We start from the raw sequence: 18686 nt of genomic DNA on the forward strand, positions 1-18686 counted from the left end.
CACCACTTATTGTGGTCGCTCAAGCCACAAATCTTGGATCAGTTCCTGACATTTCTTTTTCCCTTAACCTCTCAAAGCCAATCTATTGTTAAGTCTTTTGCACTGTACTCCACAATGTGTCATCTTGAATCTGTCTTCTCTTCACAGCCACTGTTATTACCGACAAGCCACAATCATCTCGCTTTTGAACTATCATGTTAGTCTTCTGCATTCTTAGTTGCAATAAAAAATATCCGCCAAATAACAATTACTTCAAAAGTGTAGTTGTTGCATCTCTAACATAAATGAAATGAAGAGTGAAGTAATCCAGCACTGGCTGTGAGGGCTCTGTGAAGTGGTAGAGATCAAAGTGCCTTGTTGTTCACCACGTTAGTGCGGTTCTCAAGCTCACACCAAGGCCCATGATAACGGCAAGAATCTCAGGAAGAGAGGACTGTGTTTCTTCCCTGAAGAGAGCCTGCCTAAAGCACTTGGCACTTCAATTTTGATGACATTGGCCAGAAATTGGTCACTTGCCCCTGCTACCTAGAAAGTACCTCTGGGCCTGTGTAACTAGCTAGTAATTGAGCTTCCGGCACTATCTGGCTCTTGTCTGCCACTCCGTGTATGGCAATATGCTCCCTTTGTGCTGTTCTGCAGCCAGCAAGCACATGTTAAGCTTTCTTCCCCTTCGTGGTGTGACACACTCTGCTCTCTGCCTAGAAGGTTGGAACTCTACCCCACTCCCTGACTCCTCATCTTTCAGGTTTCACTCTAATGTTCCTTCTTCAACTAGAGCTTTCCTGAGAATACAATCAAAGATTGCCACTCCTGTAGCTCCCCCTTTCCTCTCTCAGAACCCACTTTCCCCTTTATAATGTCAATAACAATGTCATTTGTTATTTCCTTTGTTTTATTTCTGTCTACTTCACCCACTAGTCTCAAAGTCCTGTGAGGGGAGAAAGACCATGTTTCTTTGTTTATCAGAAAGAATACTAGAAAGAAAATGTTCAATTGTATGTGGAAGAAAACAAGCAAAAGAAAGAAGGGAGGTGGGAGAATAAAAAAGAAGTTAGAAAAATATATGTATAAAATATACGTATATTTTAAAATCCAGTGATGTTACTATCTTTTATGAAATGATTGATGGCTTGCCTTTTACCTTCTGGATGAATATTTTTCATTTTCCTTCCCTTGTAATTATAGTTCAGAAAAAGCTACAAGCACTCTGACAAACATCCATTGAGTGAGTGATTTGATCTTAAATGTAAAAGCAATTAGCATTGATCTCAAAATGTTGTTTTGAAATAATGGTATAAAATCTATATCCACTGGATTTAACTCTCCAAGTGAAAACAGAACATAGGGAAAACAAAAGGTTTAAAACATTTAGACATTGCCTCCTAAAAAATGTCTTGAGTGCAATTTGCAATAATATTTTAATGAATAAAGTTTAATTGGCCTCTCTGTAAGTCAAGGCACAAAATACAGAATTAAAATTCCTATAAAGAGTGCTTAATAAAGTGCTTTGTCTGCTGCTATAATTGTTTGTAAGAAAGTAAAATGCTTGCAATGTCCTTTCACCTGTAAGGTAATGAGCATGAAAGGCCTCTAATACACACCAGGTCATTTATTTCCCCTAGAAATCCATCTGACTGGGTTAGTGCCCCTGACTACCTTATGAAATTTGGTCATTTCTATAGTCTACCTAAACCCACTTTGTAGTCAGTTATCAAAATTAGTGTCTTGGTTTGCTATCATCCGACTGACAATTTTACTTGCAGTGATAGTTACAAAAAAATTAGAGCCGATATTCATCTTGAACAGCATCATGCTCAGTGCTCCCAGTCAATCCAATCTGTACCTTGATTAATTTTGTTTAAAGGTTTTCTGGGTCATATAACTAGTGTACATTTGGATTTTGCTTCTCTCTTTGTTTTCTTTTTTCCTATGTCATTAATTTGGTTTCCTTTCTTTTTTCTGTTGAATTTGTAGGAAATACAAAGTTCCCTTTATTTTACTTTGCACAAGCCATCTTTGAAACTTTACAACATTTTAAAATTTTGCTAGACTGCTTTATACACATCGATGAGACAGTGCACTATGGATACTCTCAGCTAAGCTGTGTTTAATTTGAAGTGAAATTTTAAATGAAAGCATGTATTCATGGGAGAATATTATTTATATTGAGCTCAGTTATATTTCCAATTGGCTGTTTTGTAAAAATTAAATTTTCTTGTTATGGGCAACTTAACAGAAAAAAAAATTAAAGGAAAAAAAAAAGACTTCTGAAGGCATTAACTCTGCCACTCACCTTTTTCATACAATAGTAAGATCATACATGATATAAATTATTTTCATGAAGTAGAAGACAAGTCTTCACTGACAAATACAATTAGCATCATGCATACTCAGGAATTCATTTAACTAATAAGGAAAAGGCTACAGTGATGAGCAGAATGGTGCCTCTCCTAAGATATCTACAACTTGTTCCGGGGAGGCCAGAACATGCTAAGCCCACTGTGTGTGTGCTTGCTATAACTGCTATAAGAGATTGTCACACACAGCAATAGCTTCAAAATGCAACTGCTTTACCATTTCGTAGTTCTGAAGGTCAGAAGTTTGAGATGGGATGAGATGGCTGTGTTCTTTCTCTAGGCTCTTGGGGACATTCTGTTTAATTTCCAGAGACCATGTGCACTTCTTGGTGGGTGGTCCCTACCCTGTCTTCAAAACCAGCAGAGCAACATTTTCAAATCTCTCTCTCTCCCTCTTTAATGACCTCATTACCACATCTGAAGGACAGTTATGGTAACACTGGTCTCCCTCCTTGGTACTCCAGGATCATCTTCCCCGTAGAAGGTCCTGCACTTAATGATGCCTACATGGTGCTGTTTTTCTCATACGGTAACATATTCATGAATCCCAGGTTAGGATGTGACATTTGGTGGGGTGTTACTATGCAGGCCTCTGTGAGACAGATGAAATCAAGACTGAGAGACTTCTGATTTAAAATAGGGTGATCAGATTGCATGCAACAGCCAAGAGGGGAGAGGATCCAGCCAAGGAGGAGGTTCACAATTATTGGAAAAGGCCGGGAAAGTTCTGTCTTCCATCCTGCCTCTACTAGGCTGGTCCAGGGTAGAGCAACCCCCCTGCAGTCTCTGTATCTACCCTCTCACATGGTAGGTACCCAATACTGTACAAGTTTACTGATTTGGCAGATGACTGAAGGCAGAGGGAGTATTACAGAAGTAACTACAGCGCTTCACCTCAGAAGGTTCATATGCAGCCTGTTTTCAGGAAGCTTCTAGGTATTGTCTTTTTAATTATTACCCATCCCCTTTGCCTGACAGTATATAAGTACCATAAAATCATTAAGAAATTAATTTTTGAGGAGGCTCTCCTGCCGCCATTCCACGCTCCCAGGGCAGAGAAGCTGAGCCAGTCTCAGCACCCAGAAGGAGGCTCCCCCACCACCATTCCACACTCCTAGGGGAGAGAACGTGAGCTGTATGGGTACCAGAAGCTCCCCCCCCCACCGTGGAAATGAGAAGACGCTTAAAAAAGTCTCAAAAACAGACTTCCAGATCACCTACAGCAACCCCAAAGGGAAATGAGATGGAACAATCTGATACCCAACCACCTGGACTCTGAACTGGCAACAAAAGAGGATCTGGGAAAAATGAAATCAGAAATAATTTCTCAGATAACAGCAAAAATTGTGCTCATAGTGCAAGACATGATTAATAAATCTAGAGGGGACATAGATAAAAAAATAGAGGAGCTGACGAACATGATGGAATCCCAAAATAGGAAACAAATGGAATCCATAAAACAGATGCATACAGATGTACAGGCGATTAAAAACTCCATCAAAAGTCTGTGCAGCAGAATGAACCAATGTGAGGATAGAATTTCAGATACAGAAGATAAGATAGCAATTAGTAACCAGGAAAAGAAAAATTGCTTTAAAATTGTAAGGGAACATGAGAAATCAATCCAGCAGCTGCTAGATGATGCAAAGAAGAATAACATAAGACTGATTTGGAGTCAATGAAGAAAGAGGAGAGAGTGCACATGACATAAAAAAACTTTTCACAGAAGTGATGGCAGAAAACTTCCCAAGCAGAGGGAAAGAACTTGACATACAGATAAGTGAGGCATATAGGATTCCAGCTAGCCTTTATCAAAAAAAAATCTACACATAGGCATATAGTAGTTAGGATTCCAGAAACCCAACTGAAGAACAAAATTCTACAAGCAGTGAGAGAAAAGAAACAACTCACATACAAAGGAAAGCCCATCAGAATCACAGCAGACTTCTCAATGCAAACCCTCAAGGCAAGAAGAGCTTGGAGTGATGTATTTCAAGCCCTAAAGGAAAATAGCCTCCAATCCAAATTGATGTACCCTGCAAAATTATCTTTCAAAATTGATGGAGAAATAAGATACTTTCATGACAAAGAGAACCTCAGGAACTTCATGAATACCAAACCGGAACTCCAAAAAATTTTAGACAATATCCTAGGAAAAGACAATGAGGATCACAAACCCAGGAAGCACAGCAGAATGAATCCACTGGGCATGACAAATTAAATGTAAATGGGGAGAATCCAACAAAAAGAAAAAGTCATGACAAGGCTTTTAAAACTTTTAACTTCATCTCCCTAATGAGTACATAATTCAATCTTGTTATTGTACTGATTATTATTTTTCTGATTCTAGAGTTGCACATCTTTCCTTGTGCTGTACTGGCTATTTATCATCTTCTTATGTCTACTTTTAATTGGGTTGTCTATTAATGAGCTATAAGAGTTCTTTATATATTCTGGTCATAGGTTATATGCATTATAAATATGGTCTGTTTAAGGACTACTTTTCATTTTAATGATGTCATTTAAAGTTCTAAATTTTGATGGCATCTCATTTATCAATTTTTTTCTTTTATACATCATGTTTTTTGTATCCTAGGTAGTTCTTGCCTACCCTAAATTCATAAACATTTTCCCTTATAATTTCTTCTTAAAGTTTTATAGTTTTAGTCTTTCATATTTAGGTTCATAGATCCTTGCAAGTTATTTTTATGTATGGAAATAAAGGGTTGAAGTTAATTTTTTATATATGGATACCAGGTGTTCTAGTACCATTTGCTTCAAACACTGTCTTTTCCTCGGCTCTTGAATTGAGTTTATATTCTATAAAATGTTAACATTAAATAATCTTTCATAATTCAGTGGTCTATATATGTGTGGTTCTATTTCTAGGTTATCTGTTTCATTCCAATGATCTATATGTCTTTCCTTACACCAACACTGCCTCAATTACTGTAGCTTTAGAAGAAGTCTTAAAATTAGGTACTAAACGTCTTCCAACACTGTTTTTTTTTTCTTTTTACTTTTCTAGATCCTTTGTACTCCTACATAACTTTCAAATTTCAATATCCAATTCTTCATTTATAGCAAGTATACATAGACCTGAATTTTTATGTATACCTTGTGTTTTCTAATCCTGCTAAATTCAAATACAAGTTCTAGGGGCTCCCAGAGATTTCTTAGTATTTTCTCTGTAGATGATCATTTCATCTACATATAAAGATTTTGCTTCTACCTTGCCATTCCCATCCTAATTGTGTCATTTTATTGCCAGACTATTTTGGTTTGGGCCTAGGTTTCAAAGTTGTTGTTTTTTTTTGTTACCAGGGATCGAACTCGGGTCCTTTAGCTTGCGAGGCAGGCAGCAGAACCACTGAGCTAAATCCCCAGCCCAAGGTTTCAAAGTTTAATGGACAGATGAAGAGTAAGCATATCTGCCCTTGTTCCCCACCTTAAGGAGAAAGCATTATATCGTCTCCTCTCTTAAACAAGTCTCAAAAACAGACTTCCAGATCACCTACAGCAACCCCAAAGGGAAATGAGATGAAACAATCTGATACTGAACCACCTGGACTCTGAACTGGCAACAAAAGAGGAGAAAGATATAATGCCTTATATTTCAATTTGTGTGTAGTTCAATGTAGATATCTCTTCCTTTTCTTGCCTGTGGGTTTGGTCTTATCTACGAATCCACTGCCAACTCAGTGTCCTAAAGATTCATACCCATGTGTGTTTTTAAAAGTTTCTTGGGTTCTTAACTCATCTTAAGGAAATTTTTGTGTATGGTATAATCCAGGAGTCCAACTTCATTCTTTTTCAGGTTGATTTTTCTTCTTTCTTTTTGGTCTAAGGACTGTTTGTTGAATGATCTTTTCCTCCATTTAATAGTCTAGGCCCCAGTGCTGAGAATTAGTTGGTAATGACCCTTGGGTTTGCTTCTTGACTCTCAGTTCTGGTCCATTGGTCTATCTGTCTGGTACTAAACTATCATGATTACTTTGTGATCAAAGTAAGCTATTAAATCAAGAACTATGAGGTTCCTAACTTACTTTTAAATAATTTTAAATATCATTTTCGATATGTAGGGTTATTTGTAATCCCATATGAATGTGGAGATTAGCATTTATACTTCTACAAAATATGCTCTTGGAAATATTGACAGGAATTCTGTGCCCTATACAGATTTCTATGTGTGGTATTGCTATCTTAATAATGTTGTCTTCCAAATAATGAACACATAATATCTTTCCACATATGTGGGTCTTCTTTAATTTCTTTAAAAAATGTTTTGTAATTTTAAGAGTGTCTTTCCTTTCCTTGGTTAAATTTATTCCTAGATATTTTATTCTTTTATATATTATTGTAAATGAAAATTTCCTTTTCCCATTGTTTATTGCTGGTGTTTGGAGACACAATTTTTTTTAGCTATTGACCCCATGCCTGCAAACTTGATACATTGTTTATTACCTTTAGTAGTGTTTTTATGAATTCTTTGGAATTTTCTAGTTAGAGAATCAGGCCATCTATGATATATATTTACTTCTTCCCTTAAAATTTGGATGCTTATTTCTTTTTCTTATCTTAATATTTTAGATATAACTTCTAATAATGTACTGAATAGAAATGATAAATTAGGTAGGCTTGTCTTATTTTTTAGGGGGAAAACTTTCAGTCTTTCACTATTGAGTATAAATTGGCTAGGTTTTCCATAAATGACCTTTACTATCTGGAGGAAGTTTCTATTTCTAATTTACCAATTTTTTTATCATGAAGCAATGACTACTCCAGCCTTTGATACAGTAGTAATACAGCTGCATTTCGTGCTCCTAACCTTTTGCAACTGTGGGAAACTTCTGACACAAAAGACAAGAAGTTTTGTTCATGCATTACATTACTTTCACCCCTCCTCTTAGGTTCTGAATGAGTCACATAAGTGTTTTCAAGGACATGCACAACCTGTTGTTTTAGAAAGAAGCATGCACTTTCCTCATAATGTCCATGAAACTGGATGAAAGCATACTGAAGACACATGGCACAGCCAGAAACATGGGGCTCTTGTGGCACTCAAAACCAAGATTATATACAAGAAAAATGTAAAGCTTTTTTCCTGTTTTCACATTTGTCATTAAAATAGAACTGTAGCTATGTCTAGTATCTTTCAAAACAAATCTATATTTATGGCTATAGTTTAGAATAATTTTTAAAAATGGTTCTTTAATAAATTGATGTCACTGTGATTTTTAAAAGGAATACTCGAGCCAACATACATACTGCAATCATACTACCCTTAGAAAAGAAGAGATAAACTGGTAACTCACATATACGTATTTGTTATCTTAGTGAAATTTGTAGTTATTCTTTAAAAAACTAACCAGGTATCACAGGTGGCACATGTGTGTAATACCAGCCATTGGGAGGCTGAGGCAGGAGAATCAAGATAAAGGCCAACTTGAACTACATAGAGGACAGTGTGTCAAAAAAAAGGATATTTTTGAGGCCAACTCTGTGCATTCAATGACACTATTACAAACACTACATACAAGAGTGAGTGTTCGCTGTCACATGGCTAGCCAGTAAAATTTGACACTTTATGTATAGATGAGTTATCGTATAGTTATTTTTTAAATACTTATTACCAAATAAATTTTAGTCTTACATAAAAGTTGCAAAAATAATAGAAAAATCCTGTATATCACTTGTCCAACTTCTCCAAGTGTTAGTGTTTCTCCAGATTCACACAGTCACTTGCCACTTGCTCTATCTCTGTCTCTCTTTCTGTATATACATTTATCTTTCCTAATTACTTGGGAATAAGTGACAGATATGATGCCCTTTTACCCATAAATACTTTATTGTGCTTTCCAAACGACACACTCACTTACATTATCACAGGGCCATTAGCAAAGTCAGGAAACTAAAAGATTTTATTCGTATCTTGCCAATTATCCCACCAATGTCTTCTATAGCAAAAAAAGAAAATAAAAACAAAACATGGTCCAGGAGCGAACTCAGGATTGGACTGTCCAGCTTGTCACCCAGCATCTCATACAATCTCTGTCTGATTTTTCTTATTCTTCTTTGGTTCTTTCTCCAGTGCTGAAATGACAAATTTTTGGATTTGGAATGGTACTTTCTAATTTAAGTATTATTCTCTACAAATGCTCCATACCTGCTTTACAAAAGCTATTTCATACAGGACTATTTTATATAGCAGGACTTCATAATGATTATTTTATGCATAGCAGTATCTTAACTCAAGCAAGAAGAATGACCAAAAACTTTATACCAAACAAGTACCCATCGTACTTTAAAACCTGGAATGGGATGGCAGGCTCTTAAAATACTATTTCCATATTAAGTAATTCTTTGCAGGAGTGTTTTTTAATTAAATTAAAATTTAATCAAGTCTTTCTTCCCTTGGTATAAAATAATTGCTTATTCATGATATAAAATAATCAGTTATACATCTGCTCTGTAGCAAAAGTTTTAACATAGTTGAAGATTGTTTTCATTAAACCACCTCCTAGCCTTCACTTCCTCATTTTATACCGAATACAACAGTGATGATCCAGTCTTCATTTCCATGTCTGAAAACTGCTACCTTTTATTGATGTGGTTTCTTACCTTAATATATGGATCCCCAGAAGTAATCAATACTTAAGCTACAATCCAACCATTTAAGGATTTAATTTTAATAAGACAGCCAATAACTTTCACCTCGGAGTGATCACTTCATCCCCCTTCCAGTATTGAAGTACTTTTCTCAGCTGCCACCCCTGCCAAGCAAATACGTCAGTGGCAATTGCCAGTAGAGATACAACCCAGACTCTGTCAGTTTCCCAAACACAGATAATTCAACATCAGCAATGGGCTATTTGGGCTGTTAGGCCACTTAGGGAGTAGTACAGGTCCTTCCTCGGCCTTTCTTCCTACCAGCTGAGGATTCAGAATGACAGCATTCCAAACACAATAGACTCAACAATTATCAGTCATTTTCTTTCTTCTGCTGTTCTTAAATCACACATTATGTCGCCTAAAATATGAGATGATAATTTTAAGGCTTTCCAGTCAGAAAAATCACACATTCCAGCTATCAATGGTGCATAATTTTGTGTGTGGTATACATAATAGCACATGGCACAACTTTTGGCTGTAAACACATTACAAATGAGAGATTTTCCACTCTATGTGCAGTTAACACTATTAGTTGCAAACATAGCCAAGCTCTCGTTGCCCTATTTCCTCTGAAAACCCAAAAGTAGATCATGGTAATTATTAAAAATCTGGAACTAATTTCACTTGTATACTTAGTGAAACTTAAAGAAATTGAAATATTAAAATAGCAGTCCAACTGACTTAATTACTATACTAAGGGGATCTGGAAGACTCCTCAGTAAATGAAAGTAAGTTAGTCAGTATTTTACTTCTTTATTATCCTCTGTCCTAGGCACCACATAACGAGTAAGTTAAGTAAATATGAAGTAAATGAGATTACCATCAGTTTACTATCAGTTTACCATCAGTTTCCATTAGCACTACATAGGAAATTGTAAATTATGCAGGTGAGAAAATCTTGTTAATCCATGATTCGTATTGTGACTGAGTTCTGTCCAGTCTTTGGAACAGTAATTAATCAAGCCAGTTTGGTATCCAATACAGTTTGTAAGAATTCTGAAAGAAATAGAAATTGTGTTTTACATTATGATACAGATGTGTGTTTTTTTATTAATGTTCAAAGACAAATGCCCTTTGTTCTGGTCTTTCTTGCAAGGGTAGGTGGAAGTATTGAATGCATAGTTTGTATACCAAGTGCAAAGCATATTCTACAGGGCATGCCTTATATAGCCCTTAAACCCAAATTTGGTTGTGAAAAATTTTCCCACAATATCCCATTTTTGAGATGATGCAGTATATACAGCCACATTAACATGTGTAGAACTTATGTTAAAAATGAGATAAATCTTGCTTAGGTTAGACAAATCAATTCAGTGGTTATTTTTGTTATTTGTACAATTAGAAGTGAGCTTACTTGCAGTTATAATTTATTCACATATAGGCACATAATACTCTATGCTCAATAACCATATGGAGAACTTTCTTTAATGGGATTGATATTTATAAAATGTTTGTGTTCATAAGGTTATTTGCATAATATTTAATAAATAATTGTGATGTCTGTAGAATGTTCCTATGGGAATTAATAGAGCACACACAGTGACACAGAGCCAACTGTTGAAAACGCATGGATCCGATGTTCAGTGAGGGTGTGGATCCAGCACTTGGAGTTTGCCTCTACTTGTTCATATTCCACTTGGGAACAGGCAATATTTTTTGAGTCAATTCTGAAGCATGTTGATTGCTGAGGGTCCGTGGGTCTTATGTTATTTTTTTTTTATAATGTCTGTCATGTACTAAGTACACAGATCACTGGAAAATTTAGGGTAATGTTCATTTTCCTTTAAAACATTTTAATGCTAATGTCATTTATGTTAGGATTAGGGTTGAGGTTAGGGTGAAGCTTTTGATTAGGGCTCATGTGAGACAGTACAGATAAAAATTTTAGTTTTGATAACTAGAAAATTATATTTATTTTTTTCTGATGATAAATTCTAAGGTCAATTTTTATTTCTACAAAAAGGCAATCAAAACAGTATAAAATGCATTGAAAGGTATCACCAAGTGAACTTCTCGAGAAGCTTGACTCTGCAAAGACTGAGTCAAAAGGACAAAGGAAGCCTGGCTTGTTCCTGGGTGGGCTGAGGCTTCGCCGAAGGAAGGGCCAGCAGGGGCCCGGCCACCCCGGAAGGACCCAGGTGTGAGCTGAGTCCAGCCCATTCCAGTCCCATAGAGGATCAAACTGTGCCAGGCAGGGCTTGGTGGGGCTGCTGCAGGGAGGAGGCGTGGAGTCCGTGGCACACCGTGATGGAGGTCGGGATGTGGAACCTGGGGCTGGAAGTGGACACTGTGGCTCCTGCTCTGACCCTGACCAGTGACCCCGTGACGTGGCTGCAGGAAAGGAGCCTTTCTGGAGAGAAATTCATCAGCTCACAAGTGCAGTGTCCTGGCTGGTGAGCCTGAGGGTTTCCTGCATAAACAGGTAAGGCTGCGGTCCGGGCAGGTGCACACAGCCCACTACCACACTGCTGTGGAAACACGAGCAGATTTTTACAGAAGAGATGGGCCTCCCTTTGCAGGGCTTTTCTTTTCATTTTCTTTTTTTTTTGCAGGGGGGAGTGTTGTTTGCTTGTTTTGCAGTTTTTAAAAAGGACCTAGACTGGCATCAGGAGAACTGGACCGACTCCCACAGAGGGCAATGTAACCCTGGAAAAGAAAAGCCACCTGAGTGGTTTCTTCTTTGCAGTAAGGATGGGGTCTGGGTGTTAGAAAATGAATTTGAAACACAAACAATGCAAGGAGAGGAAGGAAGGGGAACAGCACCCTTTATTTTTCTTTTTTCTTTTTTTTTTAACTTTATAGTCTAAATGTAGATTGCAGATTTGGGGTAAATTGGACAAGAAACACCATGTTTTTGAAGTGGATTGAAGCAGTGATTTTTAAAACAAAGAAAGCGGAACTAGAATATCTGAAAGTTTTGATCCTTTCTTCACAGGTTGCCAGGCCACTTTGATTAAGAAAACTGTAGAAAGCTAGTAACTGCAAAAGTGAACAGCACATGTCCTGCTTTTCAGGTGTCTGAGTGCACTGCTCGGTCCCTGCTCACACTTGCTGGAATCATTTGTGGCACATTTCAGTCCACAGGTTGCTTTTCCCCATATTTCTCTGTAAACTCTTCAGCATTCTTACAGAACTGAGTATTCTCCAGCTGGTCAGCCCGGAGTGGGTGCTGGGGCTGGGGGTGCTGTGAGGGACTGGATTTCCTGGTCGGTCTTGGTTGCTGGCTCTGAGTACTCAGCACTAATTACCAGCAGGCAAACTTGCCCTTCTTCATTAGTGTTTGGGTGACAGAACTTCGTTTTAAAGGTGATCTTCAGTGGTATGAATGGGTACTCTGCTGGAAAGTTGATTTCGATTCTAAAGGCCCCCTTATCATATGGAGGATTGTCAGGAACAGTAAGCCCTTGCCAAAACAATAAATTAGCTTCATCAACCTGGATGTTTCAGAAGTAACCTGGCGCACCCTTCTCTGCACACCATGCACAGCTGTCACTGTTTCTGTCCGGTTTTGTCTCAAGTTTTAAAAGTCACATAAATATGTATATGTACACACACATATTTGTGTATTCACATGGACAGGCATGTGTTCTCTTGCATTTTCTTTCTTGGCCCTGTGATTGGTTCCCCTCTTGGCCTGTATTGCAGTCACAATTACCATTTGTCTCGTGCATTTGGTTTTCTCTGTCTTCCCCCTTTAGAACACAGCTCTGTGATGGTAGCAAATGGAATATGTATCCTGGTCATCAGTGTTCCTCCAGGTACAGGCTCCCGAGGCTTTTTAGTATCTATGATGCATAGGATGAATGAATACACACAAAGTAAATATTTAACATCTCTACAGTAGTACAATGTGAAGCTACCTGGCACTGAATAGTCTTGATTTAAACCTTGACTTTAGCATCCATCAGCTTTGAGTTTTGGGGCTCTATCTGCCTCGCTTCCCTCATTACTAAAGGCAGAGAAAGCAAAACCTGGCTCAAGTTCCTGGGAGGGCTTCCGTGAAGACAAACTGAAAGGACAGATGCGAGGCTCCTTAAAGTTTTTAGATATTGCCCGAATACAGGATAATGTCACAATTCCATCTAAAAATACATAAATGAGGAAAAGCCTCAGGTACAGTAAGAGAACTTGGAAAAGTTTCAGCATATTTTATGTTGGGAAACATGGGACCTGTTTTTCTAACCCAAAGGGGGAACTGAAAAGGTTTACAGAAGAGAATCCAGGACCACGGAAAGGTGATTAGCATTTGAAATAGGCGGGTTACAAGATGGGGCCCCTCAGGGAAGGATGGGCTGCGCCCACTGTGAGCAGAACACGGTGAGCGAGGGTTGAGCCCTTGTTTAAACAGAGGCGGGACTGACCCCACGTAGCTGTCACACTTAAATGAGGAGCTGGGATCAGGGCCACCTCAGCATCCTTCTTCCTCCACCTCACAAACTCTCCCAGCCCTCCAGCCCCGTGGCTGCCCAGGGAGCCTCTCATCAGCCCCGCGCCTTTCCATGTGCCCGGGGCCGGACAGCGGGGACGGGAGGGCCCGGTGGCCGGTTAAGCCAGGCCGCGAGGCCTCGCCCGCCCAGACTGAGGATCCGCCCTCCGGTGCCCCCAGTGGGTTGGCGGGGCGCCGTCTGCGGCCGCGCGGGGAGCGGACACCTGTGCCCAGCTCGCCTTGGCCCTGGGCCGGCAGGCGCGGCGCGCTTCGGCGTGCGTTTCCCGCTCTCCGCGCCCTCCCCACCCTTGGCCCGCCGGCTGGGGCGCCGCAGAACTGGGCTGTCCGGCAAGCGGGGACCGCGACCGGGAGAAGAAAGCGCTCGCTCGCACCTTCTGGGCGCCCTTCCGCGGCAGCGGCCTGCTGTCAGTCAGACGACGCGACGTGCTCTCCAACCAATGAGAGCCCGCAGCCTTCGCAGTCTCCCCGCCCCCCAGGCACGATCATCAATGAGTGCGGGGCGGGGGCGGGCCTCGGCCGGGGCCCGCCTCTCCGGCGAAGGCTGCTGCGCGCGGCCGGCCGGGGCCGACGGTGGGGACGGGGCCTGGCAGAGGGGAGCGGAGCGAGCGGGCACTGGCGCCGCGCCCGCCTGTCCCGCGAGGCCGCCAGCGCCGCGCCATGGAAGAGGGAAAGTACCTGCCCGAGCTGATGGCCGAGAAAGACAGCCTGGACCCCTCGTTCGTGCACGCCGCGCGCCTGCTGGCCGAAGGTAGGGCCGGTCCCGCCGGGCTCTAGGCGGTGGAGAGCGCGGGGCGCGGGCTCGGCCTCGGGGCGCGGGGGACCCGGGGCACTGCGCCGTGGATCCCGGGCGCCTAGGGGCGCGGGGCGGCGCTCGGTCCCGGCCCCGAAGCGGGCGGGCTCCTTCGGGAGCCACCTCCGTGTACCTGTGCTGGAGTCCGCCGGGCGGAGTCAGCCTTCGGCGCCGCTCTGAGAGATGGTGGGGAAAGAAGCGCACACACGCGCACTCACACGCACACACTCTCACACGCGCGCACACACACGCTCACATTCACACGAACTTCTGTATGGCACAAATATAGACAAGATAGCTCCCTGTACGTTGAAATAAAGCCTGCTGTCCACTACAGACACCAGGGCATCATTGGGAGGAATCGCACACCTACTCCGTATACCTGCAGATTTCGGATGGGTGTCTCATTAACAATGCCCTGCTTCGTCAAACGTGCAGCTTTGTAGCATGGGTGGCGATGGACTAACCCACACTGAACCCAAAGTGACAGCTTCCTCCACTCCAGCTGCCCAGCATTCACACAGTTCCTTGGGACTCAGCTGTACATGGAAGGAAAACACTCTCCCCTATGTGACTCCTATCCACAGTAGTTTTATTTGGGGATTTTATTGATACGCTGTTATTTATAATTTGCCTGCTAAACAGTTAGGAAAACAGTTGTAATCAGAATGTGGAACATGCGAAAGAACTAAACTCTTTTCTAGAAAAAGGCTGATTTTGTAGACTAAAATAGAGAGTAAAATGCAGCTATGCATACTATGTTTGGGATGGAAAAAATAGAAATCAAAGTAGAAAGCTAGAGTCAATTGAGAAAAACTTCCCCTACTTTTAAAAGAAAAGACAAAAGCAAAATGATAGGACTATTGAAAAACTGAATATATGTTTAAAATTGTTCAAAATGACTAAAAATGCAATTAAGTCTTCCCAAACAGTTTACCTCGATATATTTTTCCAGAAGTGACTTGATTTAGCATTGTAATACTTTTAAAGTGAAAAAAGTTACAGATTGATTATTTTCTCTGACCTACCAATTGGAGCTCTCTTTGGGATGGGTGACTCAACGATTAATTCATCAATCATTAATGTGAGTTGTTTTACTTGAAAATTGTTAACAAAGTGGATTGCATAGGGTTCTCTGCAGCTGGCTGAAATAGGCAGAGCGGGCTGTGCACCTGGCTCCTTAACGTTTTATCTTTCCCAGAACTTAATTTCTCCACACAGGACTTTGGAATGTGTTCTGATGTACCTTGTAATTTAATTTTTTCCCCAGCAGGGGGAAGTATGTCCTGCTTTTGTAAAGAATTAGGGGGAAAGCTTCAAAATAGAGAAAAAAGGCATCTAAGTAAGAAACAAAGAAGATGCCCACATTCAGCAAAATCATAATAAAGAGAAGGGAGGGGGTTATGCTAATAATCTTAGAGTGCATAAAGATCCATACAAAAAGATGAGCAGGCCTTCAATTACATCTGTAATTGCACTTGGGGCTCATTGTATATGCTTATTAAAGAGTGTAAGGTGAGTATTCTTTGGGATATCAGAAAAATTTAATGTACATTTCATACGAAAGGCTTTCATTGTCTTCCCAAAGGACACTCACCAAGATTTCTAGCTTTCATTTCAGATCTTTACAGAAGAGTTCTGTGGAGCTGATTTTATTTTTCTTACCTGAAAATGCACTGATGGAAGGCAGGGGCTATAAATAACCCTGACATAGATATTCCTGTGGAAGGAAGGCACACTCTGAAGTATGTTTCAGTCAGGACTGTACAGACAGTCTCAAGACTGAGTAAGAATGGTTTTCCAGACGCTAAGATGCACGGGGCAGCGATGCAAACCAGTGTGCTTTCACAGCGATTGATTTTTGCCTTGATTGGCAATGGATGAAAATCATTGCTCACTCTGGAATGTTCATTTAATATTGAAGGCTCTGGAGTTAAAAGTACTAGTTGTTGGCTATTTGTTATTTTTTTATTTTCCTTTGTTTCATTTGTTTCTTGTGTGTTTTCAGTAGGGAGGTTTCTGAGAAAACTACTGAACTCAAACATTTTATGAATTTGATTGCTATTTGGGAGAGATCTTGCATAGTAAGATTTGAAGTGTGTTTATGTTTGACTAATTGAAATGATTTCCTTTTTGTAGTTTTAATGCTATTTAGTTATTCATTTGTTATAGTAGGTATTTTTGAATATGATAAAATGGCAAGCTCAGCATGTTTCCTGAAGTTCTTTGTACTCAGCTTCTGAATTTGCTGGCCAGATGAAATTACAGGAGGTTATTTATATCTGTGCTACTTGTGGGAAATGCATTAAACTGAATCCAGATACCTGGATTTTAATTCCACTTGTACCTAAACTGGGTTTTTGTAAGCTTCCATTCCCGAGCCCAGCTTCCTTGTCTCTCAAATTAAGGAATTGGGCTGGATGATCTATATGTTTCCTTTTGATTCGAATTAAGCTCCAGACCCAAAGGGTGAGTTTGTGTATTCAGAACACAGCAATCAATGGCTTCATATTTTTGGAACTTTTTTCATTCCTTCCTAGTTTAATGGTTAATAAAACATTTATTGCACTGTAATTTAATTTGAGGCATAGACATTACTTTGGGCACTGGAAACAGATTTATGTTCTTAAGTCTCTTGAACTGATATCAAAGCTTGTGGCCAGAAATGTGTATACTTGGAAGTTCTTATTTGCAGTTAAGCATGACTGTGGACAGATGTGGATCTGCTCAGATTCACAGATTCCATTATGTTGATTCTGTACTATCAGGAACATGGCATTACTAAATTCTTGTCCAGTTGAGAGTGTTTGGGGCAAGACTCCCTAGCCTGAATTCTTCATAAACAGTGGTGTATTTATCACTGTTTTGATTAACTCATGGTATAGTGAAATCAAATAATTTCCTAATATTCCAGAAGTTCAAATAGTTTTTGGATTACTGTAGGTACTACCTTCAAATTTCGGTGAAACACTTTGCCCATCCTCCACGATTGGCCTTCAGTTATACAGATATACTGTATATGAACTCTAAAAAATGCAAAGGCACAGATTTATTGTAAATTCTGACCTGTACTGACTTAATTACATTTAAATTCTCAAGAATCATTTAAAAATTTTGCTTGTGTTCCTTAAATGTTTTCTATGGAGTTTGACACATTCTTAAAATTGGAGGATTTATTATTATATATATATATTTTTTGTGGTACCGGGGATTGAACTCAGGACCTCGCGCTTGAGAGGCAGGCACATTGCCACTGAGCTAAATCCCCGGCCTGAAAATTTATTGATACTATGTCTCTAAAACTAGCTTTTGATAAAAAATGGTATTTACGTGTCTCTAAAACTTGACTTTTCTCTTGATGAATTTATTTTTTTCTCCCAGTAGATTCAAGACAATCTTATTTATATTCCTTAAATACAGAACAAACATGGGTAAAAATTAAATTCCAGTTATCTTTGATTTGCAGTTAAAGCAAATTGATGGTATAGTGGGGAAATTCTATTTCAGCAAGTAAAACATTTAGGCCTGAGTATCACCACTTCTACCTTCTATGAAATACAGCATATATTATTTTCCTTCCTCTGTGAAACTTAGTTTTTTAATCTGTAAACACAAAATGTAATACTTGTCTTCCTTTAAGGGTAAAAAATTCTGCTGTGGTAATATAAGTGGTATTTTATACAAACATTGCATAAATATATGCAGAAATTATACAAATAATGCTTTTAAGATTTTTTTTTGTTAACTAATTTCATTGTAGCCTTGACCTCATTTTGAAGCTAGCTTTTGTAAGAAAATGGGAAAATATGCAGTTTCACTCTGAATCACTGCTGAGTGAAATTTGAACTCCGAACCAAAATAAACTGTCTTGTGAAGAATGATTCAGTGAGGTTTTTAAAATATCATGTTCCCTTGATCAGTGGCCATCTGCCAGTCTTTACCTCAGCCTTGATTACACCTAGTCCTTTTTCTCTTTAGGGAAAATTCAAGGCCCATCTTAAATGTGCATGTCCTTCCCTGTAAGAAAGTGACCCCTTCTGTTTTACTGAGGGAAATGCGCATCTCCTTCCCTGCTTGGTTCCTCAGCCGCCCACCACCAGAAGGCTTCCTCCTGGCAGCGGCGGGCGCTGTGCTTCCTTCACTCCTGGGTCCTCCCTCGTGTCTCTAACGGTTTCCTCTCCTCGTGACTCAGCCTGACCACCTCTAACAAACAACACAGAAGCAGTCAAATCATCCTTCTTGCCAGCGCCTCCGTTTCCCTCCAGCTCCCGATAACACGGTCTCCACAGGCTCCTCACATCGGAAACTTGCCTCCTTAGCAAGCTTCTGTCTTCACCATAGTCCTGAGCCCAGGGACCCTGACAGCGTCTCCTCCAGAGGCCAGACCTCTGCAGTGCTTTCCTCCCACCATGTCCAGACC

General features: G+C 39.9%; 1 protein-coding gene, 1 long non-coding RNA gene and 1 pseudogene across 34 annotated transcripts in view; 1 reads left to right on the top strand and 2 right to left on the bottom strand.

Annotated features, from left to right (window-relative positions):
• Window positions 1–8188: 8188 nt before the first annotated feature.
• On the bottom strand, window positions 8189–13982 carry LOC147829485 (uncharacterized). The gene is made up of 4 exons (XR_015448901.1): window positions 13848–13982; window positions 12685–12814; window positions 9850–10025; window positions 8189–8450 (listed from the first exon to the last, which is right to left on the bottom strand). It is a non-coding gene; the product is annotated as an uncharacterized LOC147829485 (long non-coding RNA).
• On the bottom strand, window positions 11765–12472 carry LOC101719351 (ubiquitin-conjugating enzyme E2 L3 pseudogene; annotated as a pseudogene).
• Window positions 13983–13994: 12 nt separating the features above from the next.
• Khdrbs2 (KH RNA binding domain containing, signal transduction associated 2) overlaps window positions 13995–18686 on the top strand; it is a 570923-nt gene continuing 566231 nt past the window's right edge. For 32 of the 33 annotated variants that reach the window (XM_087205165.1, XM_021259405.2, XM_087205160.1 and 29 more), the window contains exon 1: window positions 13995–14224. In XM_087205165.1, the coding sequence (XP_087061291.1) occupies window positions 14134–14224 (91 nt within the window). In that variant the 5' untranslated portion in view covers window positions 13995–14133. The remainder of the gene's footprint in view (window positions 14225–18686) is intronic. The other variant, XM_087205188.1, reaches the window with a different exon arrangement.

This window comes from Heterocephalus glaber, unplaced genomic scaffold (assembly GCF_053883595.1).
Source record: "Heterocephalus glaber isolate CG9 unplaced genomic scaffold, H.glaber_assembly_v1.0 deba00000594, whole genome shotgun sequence".
In the NCBI taxonomy this organism is placed as follows: Eukaryota; Metazoa; Chordata; class Mammalia; order Rodentia; family Bathyergidae; genus Heterocephalus; species Heterocephalus glaber.